We start from the raw sequence: 26,764 nt of genomic DNA on the forward strand, positions 1-26,764 counted from the left end.
TCACACTTACAATGCTTCGGAAAACTAAACTGAGTTTCTTCGTTTTTGTTGATTTTTGTTGGAAGACGAAAATAAATACTCTTGGAGAGTCGGAGACTTCGATTTCATCCGCCAAAAACTCTCCAACACTGCTAGCTCTCTCTCTCTCTCATCTATGTTTGCATGTTATATGTTTGAGAGAAAAACAATGAAATGGATCGTGACATGCGTAAGGTAAGAACAAGATAGCTTCGATGCTAAGGATATTAGAAAAAGATGAAAAGAATTTGACGGAGTTTCAAAAAGCGCCTTCAGAAGTTAGGGAGAAATGTTTTGGTCGAACCTTTCGTTCTTTCACACTATCTGACGATTGCAATTAAGCCAAGAAGAAGCTGGCTTAATAGCATCCTCAAATAGTGTTGGGAGAACGAAAGATTCGACCAAAACCTTTCTTCTTCGCTTCTGGATGCACTTTTTGGAACTCCATTAAATTCTTTATATCTTTTAGTGATATCCTTAACATCCAAGCTACTTATTCCTGCAATATGGATGTCACAACCCGTTAACTTTTCTTTTCTTTTTTTTCTTTGTTTATGGCTTTTAACACAGCAAATGCAAATATATTAGAAAGAGAGAGATAGGGAGTACCATCAACATGGCTTTCTCGTCTTCCGGATAAACATTGTCAATAATATTTTCACCGGCTAATCCATTCTGATCCGAGTTCATCAGACAGTTTAGGGTCTGACAGACGTAAAAACTAAAAAGAATGGACAGGCATTCTTATTCACCTGAGGATTCTTATGCTGACAGAAACGGGAAGATTCTGACGTTGATAGGCATCATAAAAGTGATTAGAGAAGCCACGTATTCATCTTCCCAACTTCAAACATGCACAACCAGTAAGCCATGGAAGTTACGTTAATAGTTTTGCCAATGTTCCTTCCACCCTATGCAAGGCATCTCTAGTTTCTCGACTTAAATTACACTGATTTTCTTTCTAGTATATGTTGCTTGTCTCGTCTGCTTGATGAAAATTGTGCCAAATTGTCAGCAAATGGGGCGGCCTTTAGTATGTAATGCTACTCAAAAAAACAAATTGAATATGTGCTGTTGATGGTATCATTCAAAACCAGCAGTTGTATGACTTGTAGACAACTCGGTCTTTCATTAACGTAACTGGATCTATATTGAAATTGATATACATACTTTCATTTCCAGGCTCTGTAATGTACCAAATCGCTTGCAACACCAAAACTCCTCACAATTTTCTATATGCAACAACAACTCGCGTTGATAAATAGAAAAGAGGAAACAAAATGATGATTCAATAAAACTGTGTTTGAATGATCAACAATTATCATTGAGCTGCTCCTTTCCCTACAACTTTCTCGTGTCTTTAACAGTACCTTCACGATTTCCGAAGATGGAAAACAGACGGGGCCTCAATAATTGAGACAAATATAACCCCATCTAATTTATCCTTGAGCTGTTCCTCCTTCCCCACCATTTCTTTTTCACCACATTTCCATCTTCGTTTCCAAGCTTATGCAAAATCACCTTTGTTTCCCGCAGTCTTGACCCATAATCCTTCTTCCAACCTTCAAACATCTGCTTCAACCTTCTAAGCTCCCTGTCTGGATTCAGACTTGCATCGACTTGACCGGACTTTACCTCCACCAAGAACTTGGCATCATCACCAAATACTTGACTCCGCTGCTCAAATTCTTCAGCTAACCTGCTTATTACACTCAAACTAGCACTCATTGGCCTCAACCCATTGCTCTCAACTCGCTTATCATTACTTCCCATATCTGAGCTGTAGTCTCTGTCATCGCTAGCATTTACTGATGCGTCAGAGTTTCTTTCAGAATCGTCAATGGCTAGGCTCTTCTTTGCAATGGAGAGGCTAGATTGTAGGGATCTCATTTGTTTCTGCCACACTTCTTCCATGGATCTCATTTTCAGCTCATATTCAGACCAACGACTCTCATACTGTTGGAGACGTTGGTGGAGGATGTCATTCTCCTCTTCTTTTTCTCTCAGACCAGCCTCTGCCTTAAGAACTCGTCGTTGTAATTCAGCAAGGAAGGAAGACTTCACCAGCACCTCATCTGATTCATTAGCCTGTTTGGAATTCGTAATTGTAACTATCTCAAACTAAGAGAATATGGGAGATTCAAGAAAGCATTGCATGAAAAAAAAAAAACTTATATTGAGGTGGAACACCATCAAAGACAAGTTGTCCATACAAGATTAGCGAATATCTTTTTGTGGACACTAGAATTTCCATGGGATTTTCTTTCTTTGGGGTCAACAATTGATCCACGTAATTGGATCTTAATATTTAATATTTCCTTAGGAGATTAACATTGCAGCATAAAGGAGAAAAAAGAAAAAAAGAATGGCCTATAAATCATCCAGCAATTCTGTTTTGTCAGGAAAAAAAAAAAACAGTAAACAATTTGGGAATTATAAGGTATGGGCATTAATTTAACAATAAATGGAAGATATGTATAATTTGAAAGTGCCATAGTAGCTAGAAGCAAACCAGTCTAAGAGTTGAGAGTTATAGTTTTAATTTAGAAAAAGAAGTAGAGACAAGGAGTAAGGGAATAGTACCTTCATGCCACCAGATTTCAGTAGTCCTACATCCCCTGAGCATCTTCTGACCAGCCAGCCACGAATAACTGCCAGATAGCACAAACAAAATCATGAAGCAAAATAATGAATAATCTATAGGTAATATTTTAGATGTAACGACAGATGAATTTAGAGCTTGCAATATCAAACCCAAGCCAGCCCAGGTTAAACAGGTTTTAGTTGGGTTGACAAAACCAGTTGACAGTTGTCCAAACTCAATTCAGTTTTAAATTTCAAATATAATTAAGTACTTGCAGCCCTTTATGTTTTCAATTATATTTTAATGTGCACTTGATTTGCATTAATTTTCTTTGTTATAAACAAATTGGTGCATTGAATCTGGCCTGAACTCAAGCCCAAATTTGACGAGATCATGAACTCACCAAATTGAACCCATTAGATAGTTCTCTGCAAATTTGTATGAGGCACTCCAATATGAACACAATTAGCAGGCATCAGAGGATTTGGTCCTACCAAGTTAAAATGTCAAATTTTACCTGATTGTATTACAATTGATGCATCATTTATACTCCTCAATTTCTTCCTAGCAATCCTTCCTTTCATCCACTTTTGTATTACAACAGTAGCTCTATGTCTCTGCAGGGTGACTGCATATTCCATTCTGGTTTTGTCTCCCCGAACAACTGCATGAATAGATGTAGCGATATTTCACAAGCTCTTTTGAATTTCTCCTTGACAGAATATGAAATATTTCAACAAATATAAAGTAAAGGGAAATACATGACTGAAGAGTGGCAATTCCTCTCCTAAGTTCCCTAAGGTAACAGCGCGCTCGGTACCCTCTAAAACAGCTTTGAACCCTTAAAATGCCATGGAGGGTACGGTTTCTTGTATCCTCAAGCACCCCAATCTGCATCATCATCCTTGGAATTGTTACATCAGATCAATAAAATATACATGGACTGCATTTTCACAACAGCATATCAACCAAGCCAGGACAAACAAAGACAATGTTGAAATAAGCCCTTCATTACCAAATAATAATAACTCGATTGACTTTTATTCTCAATTGATTGAAGTTGGCCACATGAATACTTCTAAGCCACTCAGCCCTAGCTACAGCCATGACCTTAATTACCTGTCTAAAATCATTTACTTCCTTATTCCCACATCAGAACTTCTATTGTTACCAACCAATAATAATAATATTAATATTAATAACAATAATAAATAATAATTGTATTATTATTATTGTTATTATTATTTTTTTGATAGGTAATAAACAGAATATTATTAAAAAGCGTAAAAGGCGCCCCTAAGCTTACAGGGAGTATACAGAAAGGACACAAACAAAAAAAAAAAAAAAAAAAAAAAAGAAAGGAAACACCCAAAAAACCCAAAAAAAAAAAAAAAAAAAAAAAAAATTACATCAAACCCCCATCTTCTTGCCTCTGTCCCGACTAGAACCCATTCCCCTAGCATCGAAATTGATAGAACATTCTAGATTCTTGACCTCTATTATTATTATGACAATAACAATAACAATAACAATAATAAGGAACTGAACTTAAAACAATCTCACCATAATTACATCCAATGGAATATTGATGACAAATCTAATATCAAATATATAGAGTACCTGTCCAGTTCGGAAGAACAACTTTGTGTAGCCAACTTGATACATTTCAGGCAAGATATTGAACTGATGAAGAATTGCAACTGAAACACTAAGTGGATCCTGATATGTGGCATTCTCCAGCAGAAGAAAACCATATCTGATGTAAGATTTAACCCCCCCAAAGAGCCAAAGAAAAAAAGAAAAGAAAAAGAATTTTGTAATCAATTAGGAAATATATAATAACTTTTAAAGCTGTAACTAAAGATAAAATATTATCTTTCTTTACCTTCTAGCAAACTTCTGGTGGGACATTCTGGTGGGAAAGCCAGATCTTGATATTCGCACTACTTCTAGGACTCCACAACATCTTAACTGCTGTAGCACAAGTCCTTGTTCATACAATTTGGGAGACTGAAGGTTATTGGGCTTGATACAACGTATGAAATGAGGTGTGGTGCTTTCTAGGCGTTGCATCAGTTGGAATAATTGACCCTGAATACCAACAACAAGAAGTAAATAAAAGCAATACAATGAGCAGATGAAATACCTGTACTGAAGTCTGAAACAAAAAAGAAAAAAGAAAACCTCTTCCACAGTATACAATTTTAAGAACTGTAAGCCTCAAAACCTCATAAAGGATGGTCATCTACTTCTTTTTAATGCTTTCAAACCTAAGACCACTGCACCCCTTACCCACCTTTGCCAAGTCCCACAAACTGCTATTCCAGTCAGCTGGGTCAGACATATCCACATACAAATGGAATGGCTCAGGTAAAACACAAAACAATAAAAGAGAACAATATCATACACTTGATAATTAGAATAACGAGATGGAAGCAATGCAAGCAGTTTTAAACTCCTACAGAATGATTCTGCTCAGGGTTGATAAACATTTTTATTTGAACAACATTATTAGAGAAAGGAGAAACGTCATGCAGCCAGAAAGCATACAAACGGATCTAAAAATTACAATCTTCAGTTAAAAAAATAAAGAAAACCTAAAGCACAGGAAAAACCATACTGCCAGAAGCAGTCGCCTAAATAGACAAAGGTGTCAGTAAAATGGATATTAGCTCAATCTTGGGAAGATCAACATCACTAAACTTCGCTTACGTCACCACCTTGGGGTGAAAAAAATTCAAATACAAGAAGTTTACATCCTTAAATACCAATGCTTTCTGTTCTGGCATTAAAATTCATCTACTTTCTATAAACATCAACATGACGACATCACATTTATAGCAATTCAGCCTCAGTTGAGGCTTTAAATTTGACCAATGAGCCATTGACTAATAAACAGAAAACTACGAATCGGAGTAAAAAATGGAAATTACCTTCAGACCCTAAAAATCTCTATCTTTCCACAGATTGTTTACAAGGGAGGATATCTAAAAATTCAGAGTGAAACCATGCATAATGCGGCCAAGTTAGAGCCTAAGATGGACAGTTCAGCTGGCTTCTTAGACAGAAACCAGTATACTGTACACAATGCCTTGGCTTGGAAAAAAAACTGGAGCATAACAGTTAAGAAAAATATATTTCTTACACCACTTAACTCATAGATGAACTACAATCTTTGCATCGCACAAAAGGTTCTTTGAAAACATGTCAACTAGAACTTGTATTCTTTATATTTTGATAGATTTTGGGTTTTTTTTTTTTTTTTTTGGCTTTTCGAGAGAATTTTCTGAAAGGTCTGAATATATAGAATACCTCAATGCTTGGGCAAATCATCATAATGCTGTCCAAAAAGATTGCAGAATCAAACTGAACTGAAGGTTTGATTATGTCATTGTTAGAATATAAATTAAATTCACTATACCCAATAAGCTTAAGTTTTTTAGACAACTGGTGATTCATTGTGGAAAAGCTATAAGTTTTTGAGACAATGTGTAATGGTAGTGTTAAGGAAGCGTGTGCTTAACACACTATTTCTTTGGTTAGCGTCCCATCTTTGCCACCTAGGTGTTTTTACTTTTGTAGACTTTCTAAATTTATTACATGTTCCTCCCTTTTAGGGGCGCTCTTGTATACTTCCCGTGAATTAGGGTTGCGTCCCTCTGCGCTTTATTGATGAATTTGAAATTACTTATAAAAAAAAAAAAAAAAAAAAAAAATTGATATCAGTGTCGAACCAGGACAATTCTGAACATTGTGCAATGAAATTTCACAAATTGGCAAATATTTTTGAGAAAGAGAAAAATAAAGCAAACCCCAAGAATATCTATATTGAAGACTTTATACACACTACAAACTCATCAATATCAATATCAATGAGAGAGGCTTGCACAATAGAATAGATTTCATAATAAGTTCAGACTAGCTTGCTGCAAATTTCAAATTCAAAACCAAGTTTTGACTCACGACCGGGAACTAGCGTACCTTAAATTTTGTAGCAACACTTAGCTTTTGGGAATCTGCTCCACCTGCTTTATATAAAGGACCAACTACAGGTTTCTCAGATTGTGTAAGCATACTAGAAGCAAATATCTGAGGAAGGCGACAAGAGCAGGAGGACAAAAGTTGAATGGAATCTAGATGCAGTAAATCCCTGTTCTTCTCCAGAAATCCAGTTGTATCATACATAACCTGAGTAGAGGAGCAAGTTGAACTATCTTACAGTCAGCTAGCAGGAACAAAATGAACAAAAAAAAATTAAAGTTCTTTTCCCCCTTTTCAATTAGCAGTTTTGTCAGTAAAGAAAATGTGGCACTCAACATTTGAAAACATGACAATCTAACAAACAGTACCAATGCAATGGCCATTGTTCCAAATGTAACACAAATGGTATCAGACAAATGATTTACACTCCATAAAACAAAGCAAAATCAGATTGCTAGATCATCTCTGGATAAGAGGACTTGAGAGACTGAAGGAAAATAACAGTAAATATCAATCAATGACAAGGTAATACCTCCCCCGCATAGTGACAGACAGAAAAGGCTTTTCCTCGTTCTCCTCTGAAACAAGAATTAGAATTCAGATGTTGCTTAAGCTTGTTGGCAAAGGTCAAATCCGTGCCATTTGGGAAAGTTGATTCTTCATCTAACAAGGATAATAACCCCAATGGTTTCTGCATATAAGTTATATTTTTATAAGTAATTCAATCTTATTAGTAAAGAGCATAAGGGCACAACCCTAGCACACAGGAAGTGTACTAGAGAAACCCCCTATTAGGGAGAAAACGAAGAACAAAAATCCAAAAACTCAAGAAAACTAGAAAAAGGTAGAAAAATGTCAAGTTGTAGTTATGAAGGTTTGAACCCATGTCTAATTTGCCAATGATAGAAGGCATTAGTACCGAAGGCCAGTTTTAGAATTTTGGATATCATAGTTGATTCCATTCTTTTATTTTTCATCTTAACATCATCATTAAACACAGGTAAAGAAAGGAAAAAAAAAAAAAATCAAGCTCTTTACATGTTTCATTAAGCAAAACCTCAAACAACAAGTACTGCTCGGCTTGGTTCAATTGCAGCCCTTCCTCTTCCATATATCCAGTGTGCTAGGGTTCTGGTGTTTTCCTCTTTTAGCAAATTCTTTTATTTTAAACAAAACAAAAATAAAAGATTAAAAAGTTTTAATTACAAAGGTGACTACATGAATTCTTATCTCGAAGAAAAAACTTCAACTAGCACTCTCTATAATGTTCCTTCCAGAAGTATTGGACATACAGAAAACCAACTGAATCACAAAAAGTAAATAGTGGTTGTGGTTATATGACATATTTAGACGATCTTTGTGAGCAATATTTTTCACCAGAGTTTGACCAAAACACTAGGATTAAACTCGATCGAGGCATAACTAATAAAAGATGTAGATTAGTAGGCTTCTTTTCTTCTCTAGCCTGTGCTTCCCAGCAAAAGGGGTCAAGCTACATTATGCATGCCAAACTCCCCATCCCCTCTTCTCTTCCCTTTTGTCCCCACAATTCTGTAGCTAGTATCCTGCACCTACCTAGATGCCACAAAATTCATGATAGTAATGATGTTGGAACTTCAACTTCTGGTAATCAGGGGGGCCACTAATGGACAGGCCAATCCATTGAAATGGGGAGCTAGAAAACAGTACCCGGTTTCCAAAGCCCTACACTTGCAAAAACTAAACTATATTTTGATGGATAACAAACCTGCTAAGTATTATTCTACCAACATTAACACAGTAATGAAAAAAGGCCAAATCTTGATACATGAGTTGAAAGCATGGAACAACACTCCAACACAAGGTCCCAATTTGGAACAATAAACTCACCCACAACTAACGTTCAAGAAGATAACCTTGCAAATGCCAAAAAAGTCTAGAACTTTTACCATCATGTAACAAGGAGGGCACAACCATAGGAAACCCAATTTTTTTCCCTAGCAACTTAACTCTTTTGGCTCAAACTCTACACATTTTCCTAAGCAAGCCACTTATTGCTACAAGTCTTTCCTTCCATATTTTTTTTAAAAAAACAATATTAACATAAAACCAAAATTACCCAATCATAAGAGGTTGTCATACCCAAAAGGACAACCAAGATTTTCGGAACTTAGAAATACAACAAAAAATATCACTACTACATAAAATACATTTTCCAAATGGGTAATTCTATTTAGTAGACTCATGTACAACTGCCATACAACTAGATGACCAACAACAAGAGAAACTAAATGGTTTGATCAAAACAAAATGAATTATTTTTTTGAAGTGCTGATCCAATAGCTGATTTTTACTGCTACATCATCCATTTGTATGGCAATTGTACAAGAGTCTACTAAATAGCATTAATCTTCCCAAATATCTATTTTCTAGATTTGAGATAATATCTTTGTACACTTCATCTCTCATACAACTACATCCAAACTCACTAATAATGACCAGCCCTACAAGAGATATAACCTTAGCAACCAATTACTAACCAATGCCAAAACCCATTTGTACAGAAGATAATCATGCATATTAAGTATCCAAACATCTAATAGACTTTTCTTTTTCAGTAGACATGTAACCATATATAATATGAAGATCAATCACTATCCACCAACAAATTGTTGTCTAAAATTTCTGAAAATGTGGAAGAACATGGCATTCGTAACAAGATAACATCTACAAATAGTCGGTGTCAAATTTACTAATTATTTTCTATACTACCAATGATGGAAAAATCCACAAAATACATCTGATGCATCATGTTCTGTACCTTTTCAAAAAGACTAAGACAATCTTGGTTGTCTTCAAAGTCAACTTTTGTCCAGTCAATGCCATCTTGGATATATTCCTGAAAAAGAACATGGAAAGTTAACATAAGCAAGAAAATTCTCTTTCAAATACAGCTCTGTGCTCAATTCTTTTCTACAGATTTTAACACATAACAAACTGGATATTAAAGGATAAAACAGATCAACAAGTTATCAAAATTTAATTTTACACTGAGAATCTAGTTCAATGGGGCAAATCAAGTCTCTCCAGCAATGATTGATTATCAAGAATCAAATATCTTGTCTCTCAATAAGCACTTTGTTCAACATGCAACTATATATAGATATGCATATAAATAGGTGGAAATGGGTGAGGTTCCGTCAACCTTGATGAGGCACTATTCTATCATAGTTCATCCTCCTATATAAATGAATATTTGTTTGTGCGCATGTGAGTAGGCTAAAGAACTGCTATTAATATAGAAATCCATCCAAACAACTACATCGCTCAAGAATAAAATGTTTCAGTAGAAAATGAGATCACAGATTACTGAAACCCTGTTATCAGATATCAGAAAGGTCCAGCCGAAAGTTTCGAAAGAAGACTCTCGCCGTATCAAAGAATCACCGAAAATAATCAACACTGCTCTCTCTCTCTCTCTCTCTCTCTCATACTTATTTTCAAATTGCAACCACACCGTGAAAAGAAAAAACTTTGCTCATACTTACTTTCAAATTGCACCCACACCGTGAAAAGAAAAAACTTCATTGAAGAGCAAGAAAACACTACAGGTATACAACGTGTGTATGAGCTTGAGTTCTCTAAGAATGATTGTGACGTACTACATCGCCTAAGTATGGGAATGTGGATGTAGTTATATGAATATTCGCACACTTCTTGACATAACGCGTTTTAAAGCCGTGATGGCCATGAACCTATCAGAACTCCGCAGTTAAGCGTGATTCTGCAACAATAGTACCAAGATGGGTGATCTCCCGGGAAGTCTAGTTCGGGGGAGACCAAAAGCGGACAATATTGTGTCATTGGGGGTGGGTTGTTACCATGATGAGTAAGGACCAAGGTTTTCTGAGCTTTCGTATTCTTCTTTTTTTGGTATATCAAGACCTATAAAATTAGCTACTACTCTATATATATATATATATATACGTAGGTTTAAATTAATTAATTCATTGGAATTAATTGCAGATAGGATTTTGTTCAATATGGAAGGACGACATACAAAGACATGAATCACATCGAAGCCTATGAGAAAGCATTGATTAAATGGGCTCAATGGATAGAAGCCAATGTCAATCCGACCAAAACTAGGGTTTCTCCCCAGATCGTATGAAGTAAGTTGGTTAATTTTATAGGTACAAATTTTAGTTTTTTTTTTCTCTTCAAAATTAACAACGTTCAAACTTTATGTATACTAGCTAGTACTTAGATACTCCGATCCTCACAAACAAAAATAATTTTTTTTTTTTCAATTTTTTTGTTGGTTGTTATATATATGGTACGTGGCTGTACTGGTCCAAGTGAATGGGGAGAGCGAAATGGTGAGAACTGCAGTGCAGAAACACTGCCAGCACATAGGGAAAAGTACTATGGAGCTTGTCCGCATCCAGCACAAGTTGTCCTGAAAAGGGTGTTGCGTAGAATGTCAAAGACCGTGTATTTGCTGAAGATAACAAGTCTTTCACAGTTAAGAAAAGATGGGCACCTGGCATCTTATGGGTATGGAGGACACAAGGGCATGGATTGCACCCATTGGTGTCTTCCCAGAGTTCCTGATACTTGGAATGAACTCCAAAACTCTATAGTTGACATAAGCCAAAGCCAAGAACTGTACTTGTAAAGTCCTCTATTATAGTAAGAGATTGCAACTGGTGAAGACTATCTTTTTTGCCATTCAAATCTATTGGCCTTCCTTATTTTTTCGTTCTAAAGCGGATATTAAACAGATTAAGAAAACTCTTAGAGCGTTTCTATGGAAGGGAAGTGAGATGAGCACTAAAAGGGCTAAACTGGCTTAGAAATAAATATGCCTTTGTAAGAAGGAAGGGAGTTTAGGATTAAAAGCCTAGAACAGTGGAACAAAATAGCAATGTAAACATCCCTGGCACATCTGTACTGATAGGTCCCAATCAGTGTGGTCTAGTTGGATTCGCGCACACCTAATCAGAACTAAGAACTTTTGGGACTTACATCCCCCAATGAGTGCTTTTGGGCATGGAGGAAGATCTTGAAACTTTGTTTTTGATAAGTAATAAAGGTTTTATTAAAAAAACGTAAGATGCCCCTAAGTATACAGGAACAACCAAAGCAGACTACAACAAGAAAGAAAACCCAACAAACCTCAAAAACCCACCAACCCTCAAAAACCCAATCCCTCAAACCCAAAACCTTCGGGAGAGATCTTGAAACTCAGAACTACGGCATGTGACAAATCCTTTTTCCAAGTGGATAATAGGTCATCTATCTCATTGTGGTTCGATAACTAGCATCCACTTGGCCCTCTTGTAGATCAGTTTGGAGAAAGAAGTATTTATGACTCAGGGTTAGGAAGGAATGCCACACTCCAAGCTATTATTAACAGTACCAAGTGGAATTGGCCAGTAGTTCTTGCCCGGGAGTGGATGGTTGTTAGAGAAGCTACTCTCGAGGATTTAAAGTCCAATCCCATGAGAGAACACCCCTTGCATTGGGTGGGAGACCCAATGGAAAAATTTCTGTTTTTGGAAGGGCATTCGGTACATCAACCCAAAGATGGAGTGATATAAAATAGTTAGGCATAAAAAGGAACCGCACTATGATTCTTCGGCTAGCGGTTCATGATAAATTGAGTACTCAAGGTAACCTACATGCTTATGGTATTGTCCAGGATGTCCATTGCATACTTTGTGGTCTCAAGGAAAAAAATCAAGACCACCTCCTCTTTTCTTGCCCCTATTCTGAGCAACTTTGACATTCTCTTTGTGATAAATGTAATCTCCCATGTATTTGTAGAAGCTGGTAAGAGGCAATTGGTTGGATGAGTCAAGATTTTGAAGGCAAGTCCCTCAAAAACAGGAGCAGTTTACGCAATCCGGAAGGAAATTGATACAAGGGCCTTCCAAAATAAGATTAGGAATATTTGTAATGTGTTTCACGACATGATATATATTGGGTTAGGTTTTACTGTAAGACCCTTCATGATCTTTACACCTTCTCAAGCTATCGGATAGGTGCAGGGATTTTGGGGAATCTCGGAGTATATGTTCAAGTGTGGGTAGTTACCTAGAGTCTCTTCTGATCTTGAGTTGGTGTGGCGAATCATTATCCTCACCAACTTGAGATTGTGATTAAATTTATTCTTTTTCTAGGGTATGCTCATGTGCTCTTTTTTGGTTTTTGTTGTTTTATATAATTTCTTACCTCACCCAAAAAAAAGTAACAGACGAAAACAAGATGGCAGATTCGTTTTAAACTAGGCTTTAGCAATATGGCTTCCACTTGCTTTGGCAAATAATTGGAAGAGCTGATCAGTGTTCCATGGAACTCAACAGAATAAAGGATTGCTCAAATCTGTTTGGTTTTATATTTGCATTTTTTTTCATATTTATATAAAGAACATACAAGATTATACCTCTTGTTCTAACTTGAATAGATGACGATTGAAGTGTTGCTGCAATCTCTCATTTGCATAATTTATGCAGAACTGTTCAAAGGAATTCCTCTGCAGATACCAATGGTATACCATAAACAATTAGTGTGTAAAAGAAGAGAGAGAGAGAGAGAGAACTACAACAGGATTATAATTGAAACATACATCAAATGATTCAAAGCCATAGATATCAAGAATGCTGATGGATCTGCCAGTACGACGTTTGCCTACTGCAAGAGATTTGTTGATTTGTTCAACCAGCCACTCAAACAAACAAGCATAAATTGATTTTGCCAATGCATCTCTTGTGTCAGTGGCCTGAAAGACACAAAACATAATTTTTAGATTATCAAGGATAGGAAAGTCACTAGAATTGGTCAGACTCAAGGACATATTCATACATTTTCACATGTAAAAAAAACTTCTAAGATTCCACAAACTTCAAACTAATTCCAATTCTAGAATGAAGAGTGTCAGCCAATGATTAGGGTTTAGCTCTTGAAAATTTTGATTATAATTGTGGGACAGCCTTTTTTTTAATTCTTTTTTGTTATTCATAAGTGTAATTCTGGGACAGAAAGCTTAATCCCAGACAACATTTGAAAAAAATGAACAGATAAAGAAAGGCATTAAAGTCTCTGTCCACTGAAGTATAAACCTTCTGTTATATGGAGCTAAAGCTTCACACTCTTGAAAATACAAAAATTAAGATTAACTTTGTATAAAAATGTAAAAGCTCACCTAAGGAAAAGAAAAAATAAATTTTAAAGCATCAGAGACAAAAAAAAAAATTAAAAATAAAAAAAATAAAAAAATTATCATTGTATTTTATTTTGTTCCTTTTTTTGATAAATGATTGCAATCATACAGAATTTAACACGTGACATCACCCTCCACATCTAATTTGAAGAGAAAGAAGGCCATGTGGTCTAAAAACCTTGACTATCATTGTATAGCATAAACCAATTTGAAAAAATTATGAAATTGTTAAATTTAAGCTCAACTCTATATGACTTGACAAAATATCTGCCAATACCTACTAAACCACCACTATGGGGAACGACCAAAACCAATCAGTAATGCCACGTGCCTCAAGCCGTGTCAACTTAAGAAACAAGTGCAGCAATCACAACTATATTATAGCTTCACAAAAGGATCTTTTTCTCTTTTAGATGAAGAAGACAGAGAAAGAGATAGGGGGAAGGGGGGGGTGGGGGGGAGAGAGAGAGAGAGAGATTTATGCAACTCAAAATCCTCTTCAGCACAAGCTTCAATTCTAAAGAAAGACTTAAAAAATGTGTTACATGCCCCTCATATGAGCCACAAAGCACTTGGGTCTGGAAAGATGAACCAGACATTTCACAGGAGCCTCACAATCCAGCAAATAAACCATGATCCCACCCACAACATTGTACTGACATGAATACAGGTAAAAATTAGAATAAAAATTAATCTTCCAATTCAAAATTCAGACTGATCAGGTTGTTGACATCCATTTTGAGCAGTCTTTACATGATGAAGGAGAACTTTGAAATAAGGTCCAAAATGACGAAATCCAATTGATAAAGAACTACAACAGGATGAAAGCACAACTATTCAACAATATCAAATAAATTTATAGGAATGTTTCACAATCCAAAGACTCCCACTCCTCTTGGGAAGTTGCTTCATCTCTGCCTATATTTTATGCCAAATTTACATGGTGCATGATCCACAATCTACAATAGAAAAGATTAATTTTTCCATGAGAGTCTTCTCACCTGAGATAGTGTTAACTTTTGGACAATATTATCATTCCCAACTCTCATATTGCGAGTTGACAAAGCCAACTTAAGCTCCCCAACGTCACATCCAACTAATTTAGCAACATTATATAGACCTGAAAGTAAAACAATTCAAGCTCACGTTGAGAACATGCGAGCACAAGCAATAGAAAAGGGGGGAAAAGAAGGAATTAACCAGGAAGGTTAAATTCTTAGAAGTAAAAAAATTTTAAGCAAAAATTCATATGAGTAAAATTTAACGTATGAAGAAGATGCATATTACTGGTATGATAGAACAAGAAGACAGACTGGACCAATAAATCATTAAATATAAGTCTGGCATAGAAACTGGTTGCAAGGACTTAGGAGTCTAAAATGTAGCAAAATCTGTTGCAAATGATGCCCATGAAACTATCCACTGCAAACTCTTGAAAAATACAATTAAATAAAGCGCTGACAGTCATTTTTTCTCCTATCCAATTCCATAATATTGAAAAATACAACGATATTCACGGAAACTATGCAAGGGAAGGAGTATATATATAAAATACAAGGACATTCACAAAAACTATGCAAGACCTCTAAAGCAATGATATTTCAAAAGGGCCTGTATATCGGTATTACAGTAGTCCCAAATACATCGTGGGTATATATGGGATCCACAGGATAAGATAAAAGTACATTTTTCATTTGAAGGACGGGGTCGAATGTTAAGGGGTTAGAACTTCAGCCCAAGTGACTAGACTCCCCTACCCACCCTATGAACTGTGAACCAGATCAATGTGTTCTAATTTGAAAGTACTACTACATTCCAATTACCCAAAAATTGTGATACTAGCATACCATGTTTGCTCATCATTGTTGAATAAAGGTATCTTAGGCTAAAACTTTATAAGTAAACTATAATATTTGGGGAAGAGAAAGAAAAGAAAAAAAGAAAAGAAAGGGGAGATAAGGTATTGACATGATTAATTTTAGGTTTATACAAACATACATATGTACGAACATAAGAGTGTGTAAGTACATGAGTATAAATGTATACACATCACATAAAAATCCTAACAATGCAACCCAAAAATAAGCATTTTGAAGCAAAACACGATTTCATAGCGAGAAAACTAAGCTTACCCCCAACATTCGGCATACTGGGTATAGGAGTGTACCATGAAACCAAACATACTGCATGCCCAATAAATTTTCCTAAGGCCTTATCACATACCCCTGAAGGAATTGTTTTCTATCACTTTTTGACTCTTTGTTCTCTATCCTCCTCTCACCTCTAAGGTTCTTCAAAACTTATTGCAACAAGTCATAGTTGCTACTCAAGTAACTCCAGACAAAGCTGATTTGATTCAATGAGCTTCTCATCTCTCCACTGGTTACAATAATCAGAGCAATTGCTATCTACAACCTCTTATCCCTTTTGAGACTCCTGCGACTCTGAATCTGATAAAAGTACTAAGAAAAACACTTTTACACTCTTGATGTTATTCGGTAGACTATAGATATGTTCTTTTCTTATCTAGCAATTCAATTGGTTCTATACAAGTTTTAACAAAAAAATAGGTGTCTGTTTATAGATGTATTGACATCTCCTGAGGATACAATATCCTATTCATTCAAGAAACGTCATGTTGGCATATCCAATTGGGAACAAATCACAATCCTGAAAATGCTTTTCACTTTAAGTTCTAGAAGACTTTTACCTTCATCCGTCACAGCTTCAACATGATTTTCACTATCAATCACGGTAAATGAGATGTTTCCTAGCCACAAGACAGCAGCAAGCATGGCAAATACACTCTGTTGGTCTTCTTTGCTAATATGGACAACATCCAGAGCTTCCTAGAGAATGGTCACAGCCAAAGAAAATTAATTTGCAAATCAATTTTTTACTTCTAGGACAAAAAAAAAAAGCATGAAAACTACTATAAATGTGAAATGTAGACAGGAGGTTTAATTCATGATAAGAGAAAGATACCACAACAATGCGAAATTGTTCAGCATCATTAACCCCAGTAATTGAATAACAATTGCTCTGCCTCAGATATCTATACTCGTCTGCACTCTTCAAATTTAGCTTCTCTGTATTTCAAAATTAAATGGAACAAAGAAACAGATAAGGCAAAAGAATTTAAATTGACATGTATGGGATAAACAAATTAAAGCACAGCAGAATGCCATTCAAGACCACAGTGAATGGATGAAAGGACTATGACATTTAGTTGTAATGCTTAACTATCTCCTGACCTAAAATAAAAGGATAAATCACATCACTAAATTCTTAGAATCAGAAGTTATCAATTTAGCATCTAACAGACGAAAGCCATAATAGCGCAGTGGTGCAAGCATGAGATCTACAAGGACAAGTCAAAGTCAATACTCTTATCATCGACCCATTAAAACAAAAATCCAAGAGACCAGTCTGATAAAATTAATTCACCAATTTTGCAAAAAAGGCCATTAGAAAACTAACATAAATGTAAAGTTTCCTTCACTCTATTATTCAGAATTTGGAGACAATAGTAGAGACAAAAATATATTAATCTATAGAAGGTCTGCATTAAGATACCTGAACCATTTCCCTTATCATTTGAATAAATATCTTCAAAATGATATAATGAAATAGCTGGCAATAATTACCTCTTAGATCAGTAGGAACCCCAGCACAGAGCTGATAAAATATATGATATGACCTTTCTCCCTCAGTGCATTGGACCACTCTAGACTGTTGACATAGTAAAATGAAGAAGTGAGTGCCCAGAAAAGAGGGAAACAAAAAAAAAAAAAAGAATCAAGAAGTGAGTTAATAAAAACCAAATGGACCAGAACAATAGACCAGAGGAATAAAAAATTACCTTTTCAAGTAAAACTGTGTACCAGAAGCAACACAGATTCAAATTAAGGTCAGTTCTGAACTTCCAGAAAAAAAAAATAATAATAAATTAACAAGCTACAACCTAATCCGGGAAATCATCAATACAAGTGAACTTACAGGTTTGAATATTGGCACCAGATATTTTTCCAGTTTCACTGAAGTGAATTTCAATGAGCTTTCCCTGTGACATTTTCACTAAGGTTATCAACCCTTACAATATAAAAGGCCATAACTTCAACATTTTCACTTCTGAAGAGTCATTACTACTGCTAACCCTCATTACAAGCATGTTAAAGTAATTCATGAGAAGAACAAGGAGCTTACAAAGCGGCTTGAGTTGTCATTTCTCAATGTTTTTGCATTACCAAAAGCTTCTAATATTGGATTAGTCTTCAATATCTCATATTCTATTCCGCTTCCACCACCAAGAGCAGCCAAATATTGCATAGCTATTTTTGCCGTCTCGGTTTTTCCAGCTCCACTTTCCCCACTGAACAATTAAATGCCCACTTATAAAAAAGTACACAAAAATACGGTAGCTGATTGAAACAGCACAAACTCAATGTATCCCCTACTAGTGTATTACATCTCTCATTTTCCATCATGATTGCTATAAACACCACCTAAATTGCTAAGTTTTTCATTAGGGACTTAGTAAAATAACAACAAAAAATCTCATCGATAAAATTGTTTTCTAGCTGAGGTTACGTTTACATGTTTTGTTTTCTGCATAGGCATAAAATAAAAAGGTCAAGGGAGTGGGCTTTGTATTTATATACCTATTACATGCAGGGTTTTCAAACCACTAGAGGGCTCAACACCATGAGCAACAACAACAAAGAAGCCTATCTATTGATAAAGATGAGAATCTCCAAAGGAGAATCAATGTAAGGAATTAATTTTTCAGATCCAGTCTTTCCAGAAGATTCTTATGTTTCTCTTCTTCCAAAACACATTACACGAGACAGACATGCTACACCCCCGACTTCAGTGTTTTTTGTTTGCATCTGGGTTTATTTCCACAACAGCATAAAAGACCCTTGTTTTGATCCAATAAGGAGACAAAAAGTTAAAAATAAATAAATAAAGAAGCAAAGCTTGTGAACAAAAGGGGTATATGGAATCTTCTATCATCTTCCACTTGTCACAGGGTCCACCACATTCTTTAAGTCTAGTCACCATTCTTAAAAAAGAAGACACCTAATGAGGGAAGAAGTCCCATAACCAATCGTCAAAAGACCCCATCTTCTACAAAATGCTATGGGCTTCTCAAAGATAGGAAACTTCTCCAATATTCAGCTTTTCCTCCAAGCCAAAACAAACATGAAAGCTGCTGGCATGACGCTCCTCAGAATTAGTAATACCTCACGCTTCTAAAAGATAGTAATACCAACAACTCTCAATCACATAACCATTTCTCAAAGTTAAAATCCCATAGCCAACCAGCAGCAAACATCTCTGCAAAATCCTCAAAATATGGAAATTAGCAATTCATATCGTTCACCAAACTTTGACCCCTTCCCGGACCTCAAACTAATGCTCATTACCTTAAACGCTTCCCCTAGAACCTCACCTTATTAGCCACAACTTCTCTCCACAAACTATCACTTTCAAAAGCCAATATCAAAACCCACTACCTCAAAAGAATATATGACATAAAACTAAATCTTATGCCTGGGAAGGGTAAGACTGCAAGCAATTTTCCATTTAAACTTGGGCAAGAAGAATTTTCATATACAGAGCTCAGAGAATAAATTCTGTTACAGTATTGATTAAATGATTAAATTTACCTCTTCCTATCAGCTTAAGCTTTGGGATAAATGGTATTTGAACATGATATCAGAGCCAAAGATCTTGAGTTCAAACCTTAACACCGTCATTTACCTCTCATTTTAATTAAAATATTATACGTGTTAGACCTCACCTAGTAAAATGGAGTTTGAACCCACACATGAAGGAGAGTTTTCCGCATTCCTTTTATATATAATATATATTATATATATTTAATTAAATTCCCTAAAATGAGGTCGTTTTGAATTTGGTAAGTTTAAGACCTTTAGGTTATGTTAGGTTTTTTTTACTATCATCTCAAAGTCATACCTCACTACATTTACTTTTTTTTTTTTTTTTTTTATAATCCAAATCTCAATTACTCTATGAGACAATGATCATCTATGGTTGATAATCGTGAATTGTGTAACAAGTGAAATCTTAATTTATTTAAACTTGCATATAATAATAACTGCATTATTTAATTTTGCATATAGATTTAAATAGTAATCCAAAACGTTCATTACCTCATATAGATAGCGGATAATAACCGCATTTAATAAACACAATAACCGCACGGATGCAGATACCTAAAAGAGATAACCGCATTATGCGGATGCGGATATTGTTAATAACCACATCTGCATTTTCACCCCTAGCAGCAGCAATGATGACAAATTTAAGCAGCCATAGAATAAATTTGAATGCCAAGTTTACTATTGGCAGCATGAATGATGAAAGTTAAGCAGCTAATCAATGTCGATAAATCCATAGATCTTGTGACAAGGACACTGATATGGGTTTTGGCATCTAGCACAGATGAGTGTTGTCTGACACATGAACTGCACTGCATGGGATTGTAATTCTATGAGCGCATCTTCAAACTTTAGGTATGCTAAACTCATAACAAGATTATCTATGAGATTCTAGCAGTGTCACAAACTCCTCCCACCTCTCATTTTGTCTTCTTTTATCCTCTGTTTATAATTTCTTCTTGATTGCACATTTCACCAACTCAGTAAACATGTTAATGCCCCATATGCACCAGTGTCTAAGTATCCAAAACACCATAAACTTGTTAAAGATTGTCCTCATAACATAGCCAGAGATCATGCATTTAGAAAAGAAAAATGATACAAATCCATCCCACTCCCATCTCATTTTTAAATTCATCATTGGATTTGTGGGACCTACATTGGAACCCAATGTAGGTCCCACAAATCCAATGGTGAATTTGAAACTTGGTTGTATGGAAATTGCTAGAAGATAATTAGGGGATGAATATCAAACATGTCCATTTAGAAAATGGGAAAATTCAATTACATCCCGTGTTTAGGCTTTAAAGCACAGATCTCCCATTGTCGTTTTTATGGTCACACTTACAAACAAAAAATGGGTAAAAGATTGCAGTACTAATAGATATTAAACAATTACAATATCCTAACCAAACATTCTCTCTCAATATAATCAAAGTGACAAGTCTCCAGTAAAAAGCTTTCGACAGAAGATTGACTCATCCATCCACACACATAGTACGAAAAGAATGACTAACAGGAATTGCAAAAAGTTGGACAAAATCTACTGACCTTATAATGATGGATTGATTTACTTCATCTGGAAGAAAAAGAAGCAAAGTAAGAATACCACACACTAATGACACTTTGGAGAGAAGCCCTTAACTGCTGAAAACTCAAGTCTTGTAAAGTTATAAATTAGAGAAATTACCTCGTACCATTTCCCGGATAGCGGTGTCCGTAATGGCATACACATGGGGACTCTCAATAGATTTACGCTTATATGCTTCAATGTAATCATTTCCATATAAAGAAACTCTCTTAAACGGATTTATAGCGACCAAAACAGGGCCGGCTTTTGTCTAAAAAGCAGAGAGTTATACCCATAAAACCATCAGGTGAAAGTTTAACATTAGAAGCAGAAACCAAAATGTAACACATTCAAAATAAAAACAAAGAAATACTTACATATATCATATCTTGCTTGTATCTACACTGAATATTGTATAATACTGACGGTTCATTTAAATAACTTAGCTGCATAAGATCATCTACACCATCAAGTATATCAGGATTTGCTGGTACCAAGCTTTCAGTTTTTACATTTAAAACCTACAAAAGAAATTATGGAGTAAACATCTGATTGTGATTAAAATTATAATTCACAAGTCCCAAAAGTTCTCTTACTTTCCCATCAGGCAGTGAAATAACAGACTCAGATGATGAAGTGGCTAAAATCTTCCCCAGCTCCCAATTCCCATTTGGAAGTTGAATCCAAGACTGAAGCTTCTGTAACAGTAAACTTCAACAACTACGTAACAAATACTAACTAGTATGTTAAAACTGACAACTCAATTGACTGTAATTCGGATACAACCAACACATTATGGTATCAACTATTGCATTCTTTTTTCAATTTAATTTCTATTGTTGCAGTACTTTTAATAATTCATGCAAACTGCAAGGAAACTTACCAACAGAACAACCTACAAATGCATTCAAGCGACGGTGAGAAATATAAAGTAATAAGCATCAGTGAACCGCCTACTCATAGGGTTCTCTTTGTTGACACTTGTTGCAGATGAGAGATGTAAGAATCATCTTAACCTCTATACAAGTCAATATGAAAAAATAAGAAACCATAATACTCCTTCAAGATATCAAGGAGCAGAAATAAATTATCAATCTTTGGTGCAAGTTCCAAGTACAAGAATTCTTATAATCCAACAACTCAAAACTCGAGAGCAAGTTTTTCTCTAACTGGGGAAAAATGATACAGCCATGGACTAAAGGTCAAGTTGCTACCTATAGAGTGATTTTCAGTTCTGGCAGCTTAAGAGCTTTTAATCCATTGAGCCATTATCATTATGTGACACCCGATTGAAGTAAGACCTATGGTTCAAATGGTTTTTAAATTGATTCATTACTTTAGGAGTAATAGGAATTTTTATGACCAAGGACAGATCTGGAATTTCATAAAATTCTTGTGCATAATCATATTTTTAGGGTTATTTGCTAAATTATGTTTGGTATAGATTATTCTAGAAATTTTAATAGGATTAGTTTTATTTCACGTTTAGTTTGCTATTCAAATCAGGAATTCTAGCTTTAGTAAATTAAATAAGAGTTAATCATCTATATAAATAGGTTTAAGTGCATTCAAATAATTCAGACATTGATATTAGAAAAGATTATTCTACTTGTTCTTCGCCGCTTTGGGTTGTGGGGCTTACTTCCTAGCCCCGGTGGGAGAAGTGACTGGCGTTATAATTCGTTGGGCGGCCGGAAGGTTGCCACGAGTAAGTCAGTTTGGGGGACCGAAGGCAGTTCCCTGTGCACCAGACACGTAGCTTACCGAATCAGTTGTGGATACCCTAGGAGAAGAGAAGCAAGCTACCTTCGCCTACGCCTAGCATATCTCCTTTGCTGTGCACTGGTACTATTCACCTGTAAGCCCCTGGACAGTCACAAACTTTCTATTCTCTGCTCTCTTTTGCAACCCCCGATTAAGCACTTCTCCTTACCCATCGGCAACCTAAAACCATATATATTCTCACCGTTAAATAGCCTATCAAAGAAGCTTGATGTCCAGAATTTTCCAGTGATCTGCTTGCTACAAGAAACAATGATCTTGATCTCATTCCCTATCATTTCAAAACCCTTATAAATCTTTGAACCTAACCCTTTCTTTTAAAATTCTAAACCCTAAATCCAGGAATTCTCTTAACCTGAAGCCCACCACAAAACACAGGTATACAGTTTCCCAAAATCCATCCCACATCATTCTTCAAACTGCCCCATGAGGTACAGAAGAGAACCAAGGGCAAATGAAGCGAACACTGAAAGAACATTTGTAGACCAGGGAGCTCTAACATTGTAATTATCAAAAGATTAATATCTTGAGAGACAAGGTAAAAACATAAGTTGTATATTTCTCAAGTTCTTTAACTGCTAACATATTGCCTTGACCTGGTAACTATTCATGGGCCAAAAATAACAGAAAACATGATATCAATTCAACCATTTGACAGAGAGAAAAAAAATATATATATATATAATAATATATAAACCAAAATACAAAATCAAAAATAAAGATAAAGAAAGAAAGAAAGAGCAATGCATTAATAAGCTGTAGCAACACAGGCTACATACATTGCATTGATGTGTTATCTTGCAAATGCGATGCAGAACTATTTTACCGAACAATCCACTTATCCCACATAGAAAAGAAAAGTCAAAAGCCAAAACACTTTTTAGAAAACTTTTCACACCTTAGGAATATTATAACACGAGAAATGCTATATATTATAATTCCATCCAACAAGGCTGACGTGTCACTCCCAACTAACCCTTAGATTAATCCTTGTTAAATAAAAAAATAAAAAAATCCAATGGTTGATTTGAAGAGTCACGTCAACATTGTTGGACAATTGTAGAATAAAAATATAGTATTTAACATTCCTCTTATAACTTTTGCAGGTTTAGGGGCTAACTCATTATTAAAAAAAAAAAACTAAAAAAAAGAGTCGCCAATGGCCACCCTCAATGGAAGAGAGGGATGGCCAGTGGCTACCCTCAATGGAAGAGAGGGGTGGCCATGCAGCCACCACGGTGGTGATCAAAGATGGCCCCGCGGCCACCCCAACCAGATAAGGGTGGTCGTGCAGCTACCCTTCTCCTCCAGAGTGACCACTCGATCACTCTCTTTTATTTTTTAATTTTTTATTAAGTAATAGCTCTATATCTGCTTGTGTTTTCTAAAAACAAACAAGTGTACTCCACATAAAACATTTTCTCAAATATAGACCCCAACAAAAAACACTTCCCACCTTTATATCATGTCAAAACACTTTTTCAAACCAAAAACAGAAAACACTTAACCAAAGAACCATTGTATCTCAAAGTTAAGAATCTAAAACTTAACGCCGGTGGTGTTGTTTCCATATTTTTAATCGTTTCTTTATTAAAAAAAAAAAAAAAAAAAAAAAAGATGAATAAAATCAAGAAATAATTGAGACTATCAAGACAAATTTAAGATAGGATGGAATGTAGGGTGGAAATAAACATTTGTTACTTATAAAAAAAAGAAATAAACATTTGTTACTGCTATTTCTACAGCACTTTATACAAATATATGTATGTATCAATGTATATATGTTATACATATATATATATATATATATATATAGAGAGAGAGAGAGAGAGAGAGATTTCTTCAAGTTCCCCAACAAGCCAACAGTTAATTAGTTCCATTACTACTAATTGCTGAGTAGTCATTTGATCTTCGTGTTTCCTCCTACCTTCTACATTCAAGAAAAAATTCTAGAAGTCCTACTTCAAATACAGAACACTTACATGCCCTAAAGCTTCTGTTCTCAAACCAATAAAAAAAAAAAAAAGCAGCAAAATCATTACTTTTTGGGCCTCGAGTGCATCTCATTCTCTTTTACATTTTAGTTGTTCACCCATTTTAGCATGCCAAATGCCCCCCATTGTAGACATGTGTAATTCATAAATACATAGTTATGAAGAATGTACTGTATAACACAATAGATGCAAGCTAGAGAAAGTACAAAAATACAAAATTTACAATGAAGACAACCAAGACAACAAGGACTTCTCTTGCGTTCTTCTAGAAAAATCAAATGATACCATGTATATCTGAAAGATATCAAAGCTCGGCAGGAAAAGAAAATTTTAGCCAGAAGCCACAAAATACCTTCTTTGTAGTGTAGGAGGTGGTGTCATCCCACCTACATTCACTACGTGATGCCGAGATTGAAGACAAATGTGAAACCACTGAATCCAATTCTTCATCAACAATCGAGGGCCTGTCTTCAACTGATATTGCATTCCCAATATATGGGGAATCCTCAATAACCTGGCCCATGTAGCCAACTGTGCCCTCAACTCCCTCAACAACCCCATCCCTTAAATCACCATTTTCAGGAATACTCGACGAGATCACATAAATATTTCCCAAATTCCCAGCATCGGATTTTTCAAGACAATCAGAAGCCGGGGAACCCGTGAACCTAAAATCCCCAGGCAACGATTTGATCGACTGGAAAGAAGGCGGAACCTGAGAATTCTGCGACATCTACCTGAAATGTGTTCCAGCCCAAAAACTCAGATTTTGAGAGTATTGGCAGAAGCAATGGGATAAAAAAAATAAGATAAAAATGCTTACTTTAAAACCAAAAAAGGCATATAAAACTTTAACAAGGTCCCACTCAATGACTTATCCGATGAACGTAATGGCGGGGACCATCGTTTAAGATACAGACTCTAGTGCTCTTTACTTATCAGTCACCATTGACAAGTTCCAAATCTTAAAGTTGCTAAAAAAATTCCAATTATCTTTAAACCCATACGAGTCGCTGGCGATATGACTTCAGCAAATTTAGGATTCCAAACATTTTGAAGTGGTTAATACAATGAAACATTCCAGGAATCTTCGATCTGACCCTTTTCTTCGAACTCTTTTGACAATTGAACCAATAATTAAACTTCGCATTATTTGACAATGCACTTTTACACTAACAGATCTTTCACCTTGATGCATTGTTTGGTTTCTGAGAACTACTGGGAAAATCAAAGAAAATAGCTTTGGAGTTTAGAAGAAACTTGACATTTTGAATTACAAAGTTTTCATTATCTAGGGACCAAAAACAAAAGGTCTCTCCAAGGCAACGAATTCGTCAAATTAAAAAATAAAACCAAAAAGACAATACCCGTAAAACCCAGATTCCAAATTTCTTATCTTGTTCTCCATTTTTCTCAACAGCCAAGCTAGGAGTTAAAAATTAGAACTAGTACCAAAAACAAAAACACCCCAAAGAACCCAGATGGTCAAGTTCTGTGCTTTTCCCTCATTTCTCAGCAGCCAAACAGAGAGTTCAACTTAAAAGAACACAAATTCTGAAAGTTAGAACGATCTTTTACTTACCTCAGAGAGGAACTCAAAACCACTTCAGATTTTAACTCAAAGCAGAGTAGAACTCCGATCGACCGCCTAAAAGAAACCCAGAGAGAACTTCTCAGAACTCAAGTAAACAACTCCGAAAAAGATTTGGCGAAGAACGTGGAAATGAAAAGCTTCTCAAGGTGAAATCTTCAAATCATGCGGAGAGAATTGTGAAGAACAATCGAGATGGTCACTCACGGTGAGTCTGACAGAGGGATGTTTGGATTCCGAGAAAGTGAGCGAGAGAAAATGAAGGAAAATCTGAGGCGTGTGGAAAGCTGCTTTTTTCTGCTCTGCTTTTTTCTCTGTTCCACACATATGCACGTAAGAACTTGCATTTTGGT

General features: G+C 35.6%; 1 protein-coding gene across 1 annotated transcript; it reads right to left on the bottom strand.

Annotated features, from left to right (window-relative positions):
* Window positions 1-1,127: 1,127 nt before the first annotated feature.
* Window positions 1,128-26,764, bottom strand: LOC133870501 (myosin-1-like). The gene is made up of 23 exons (XM_062307662.1): window positions 26,403-26,764; window positions 25,173-25,557; window positions 21,641-21,742; window positions 21,422-21,565; window positions 21,165-21,315; window positions 21,026-21,053; window positions 17,994-18,159; window positions 17,777-17,850; window positions 17,435-17,544; window positions 16,773-16,876; window positions 16,498-16,636; window positions 14,789-14,907; window positions 13,194-13,346; window positions 13,011-13,100; window positions 9,384-9,461; window positions 7,116-7,274; window positions 6,584-6,790; window positions 4,488-4,693; window positions 4,223-4,358; window positions 3,364-3,493; window positions 3,120-3,266; window positions 2,602-2,669; window positions 1,128-2,106 (listed from the first exon to the last, which is right to left on the bottom strand). Exons 2-23 carry the CDS (start codon window positions 25,551-25,553, stop codon window positions 1,453-1,455), a joined length of 3,546 nt encoding a protein of 1,181 aa, XP_062163646.1. The 5' UTR covers window positions 25,554-25,557; window positions 26,403-26,764; the 3' UTR covers window positions 1,128-1,452.

The sequence above is a fragment of the Alnus glutinosa genome, chromosome 1, assembly GCF_958979055.1.
Source record: "Alnus glutinosa chromosome 1, dhAlnGlut1.1, whole genome shotgun sequence".
NCBI lineage: Eukaryota > Viridiplantae > Streptophyta > Magnoliopsida > Fagales > Betulaceae > Alnus > Alnus glutinosa.

Coding starts and splice junctions, on each gene's coding strand:
- LOC133870501 (XM_062307662.1), bottom strand. CDS start 25,553: ATGTCGCAGAATTCTCAGGTTCCGCCTTCTTTCCAGTCGATCAAATCG. Junction 21,566..21,640: donor TTTCACTGCCTGATGGGAAA/GTAAGAGAACTT, acceptor TTTCTTTTGTAG/GTTTTAAATGTAAAAACTGA. Junction 21,316..21,421: donor ACAAGCAAGATATGATATAT/GTAAGTATTTCT, acceptor TCTGCTTTTTAG/ACAAAAGCCGGCCCTGTTTT.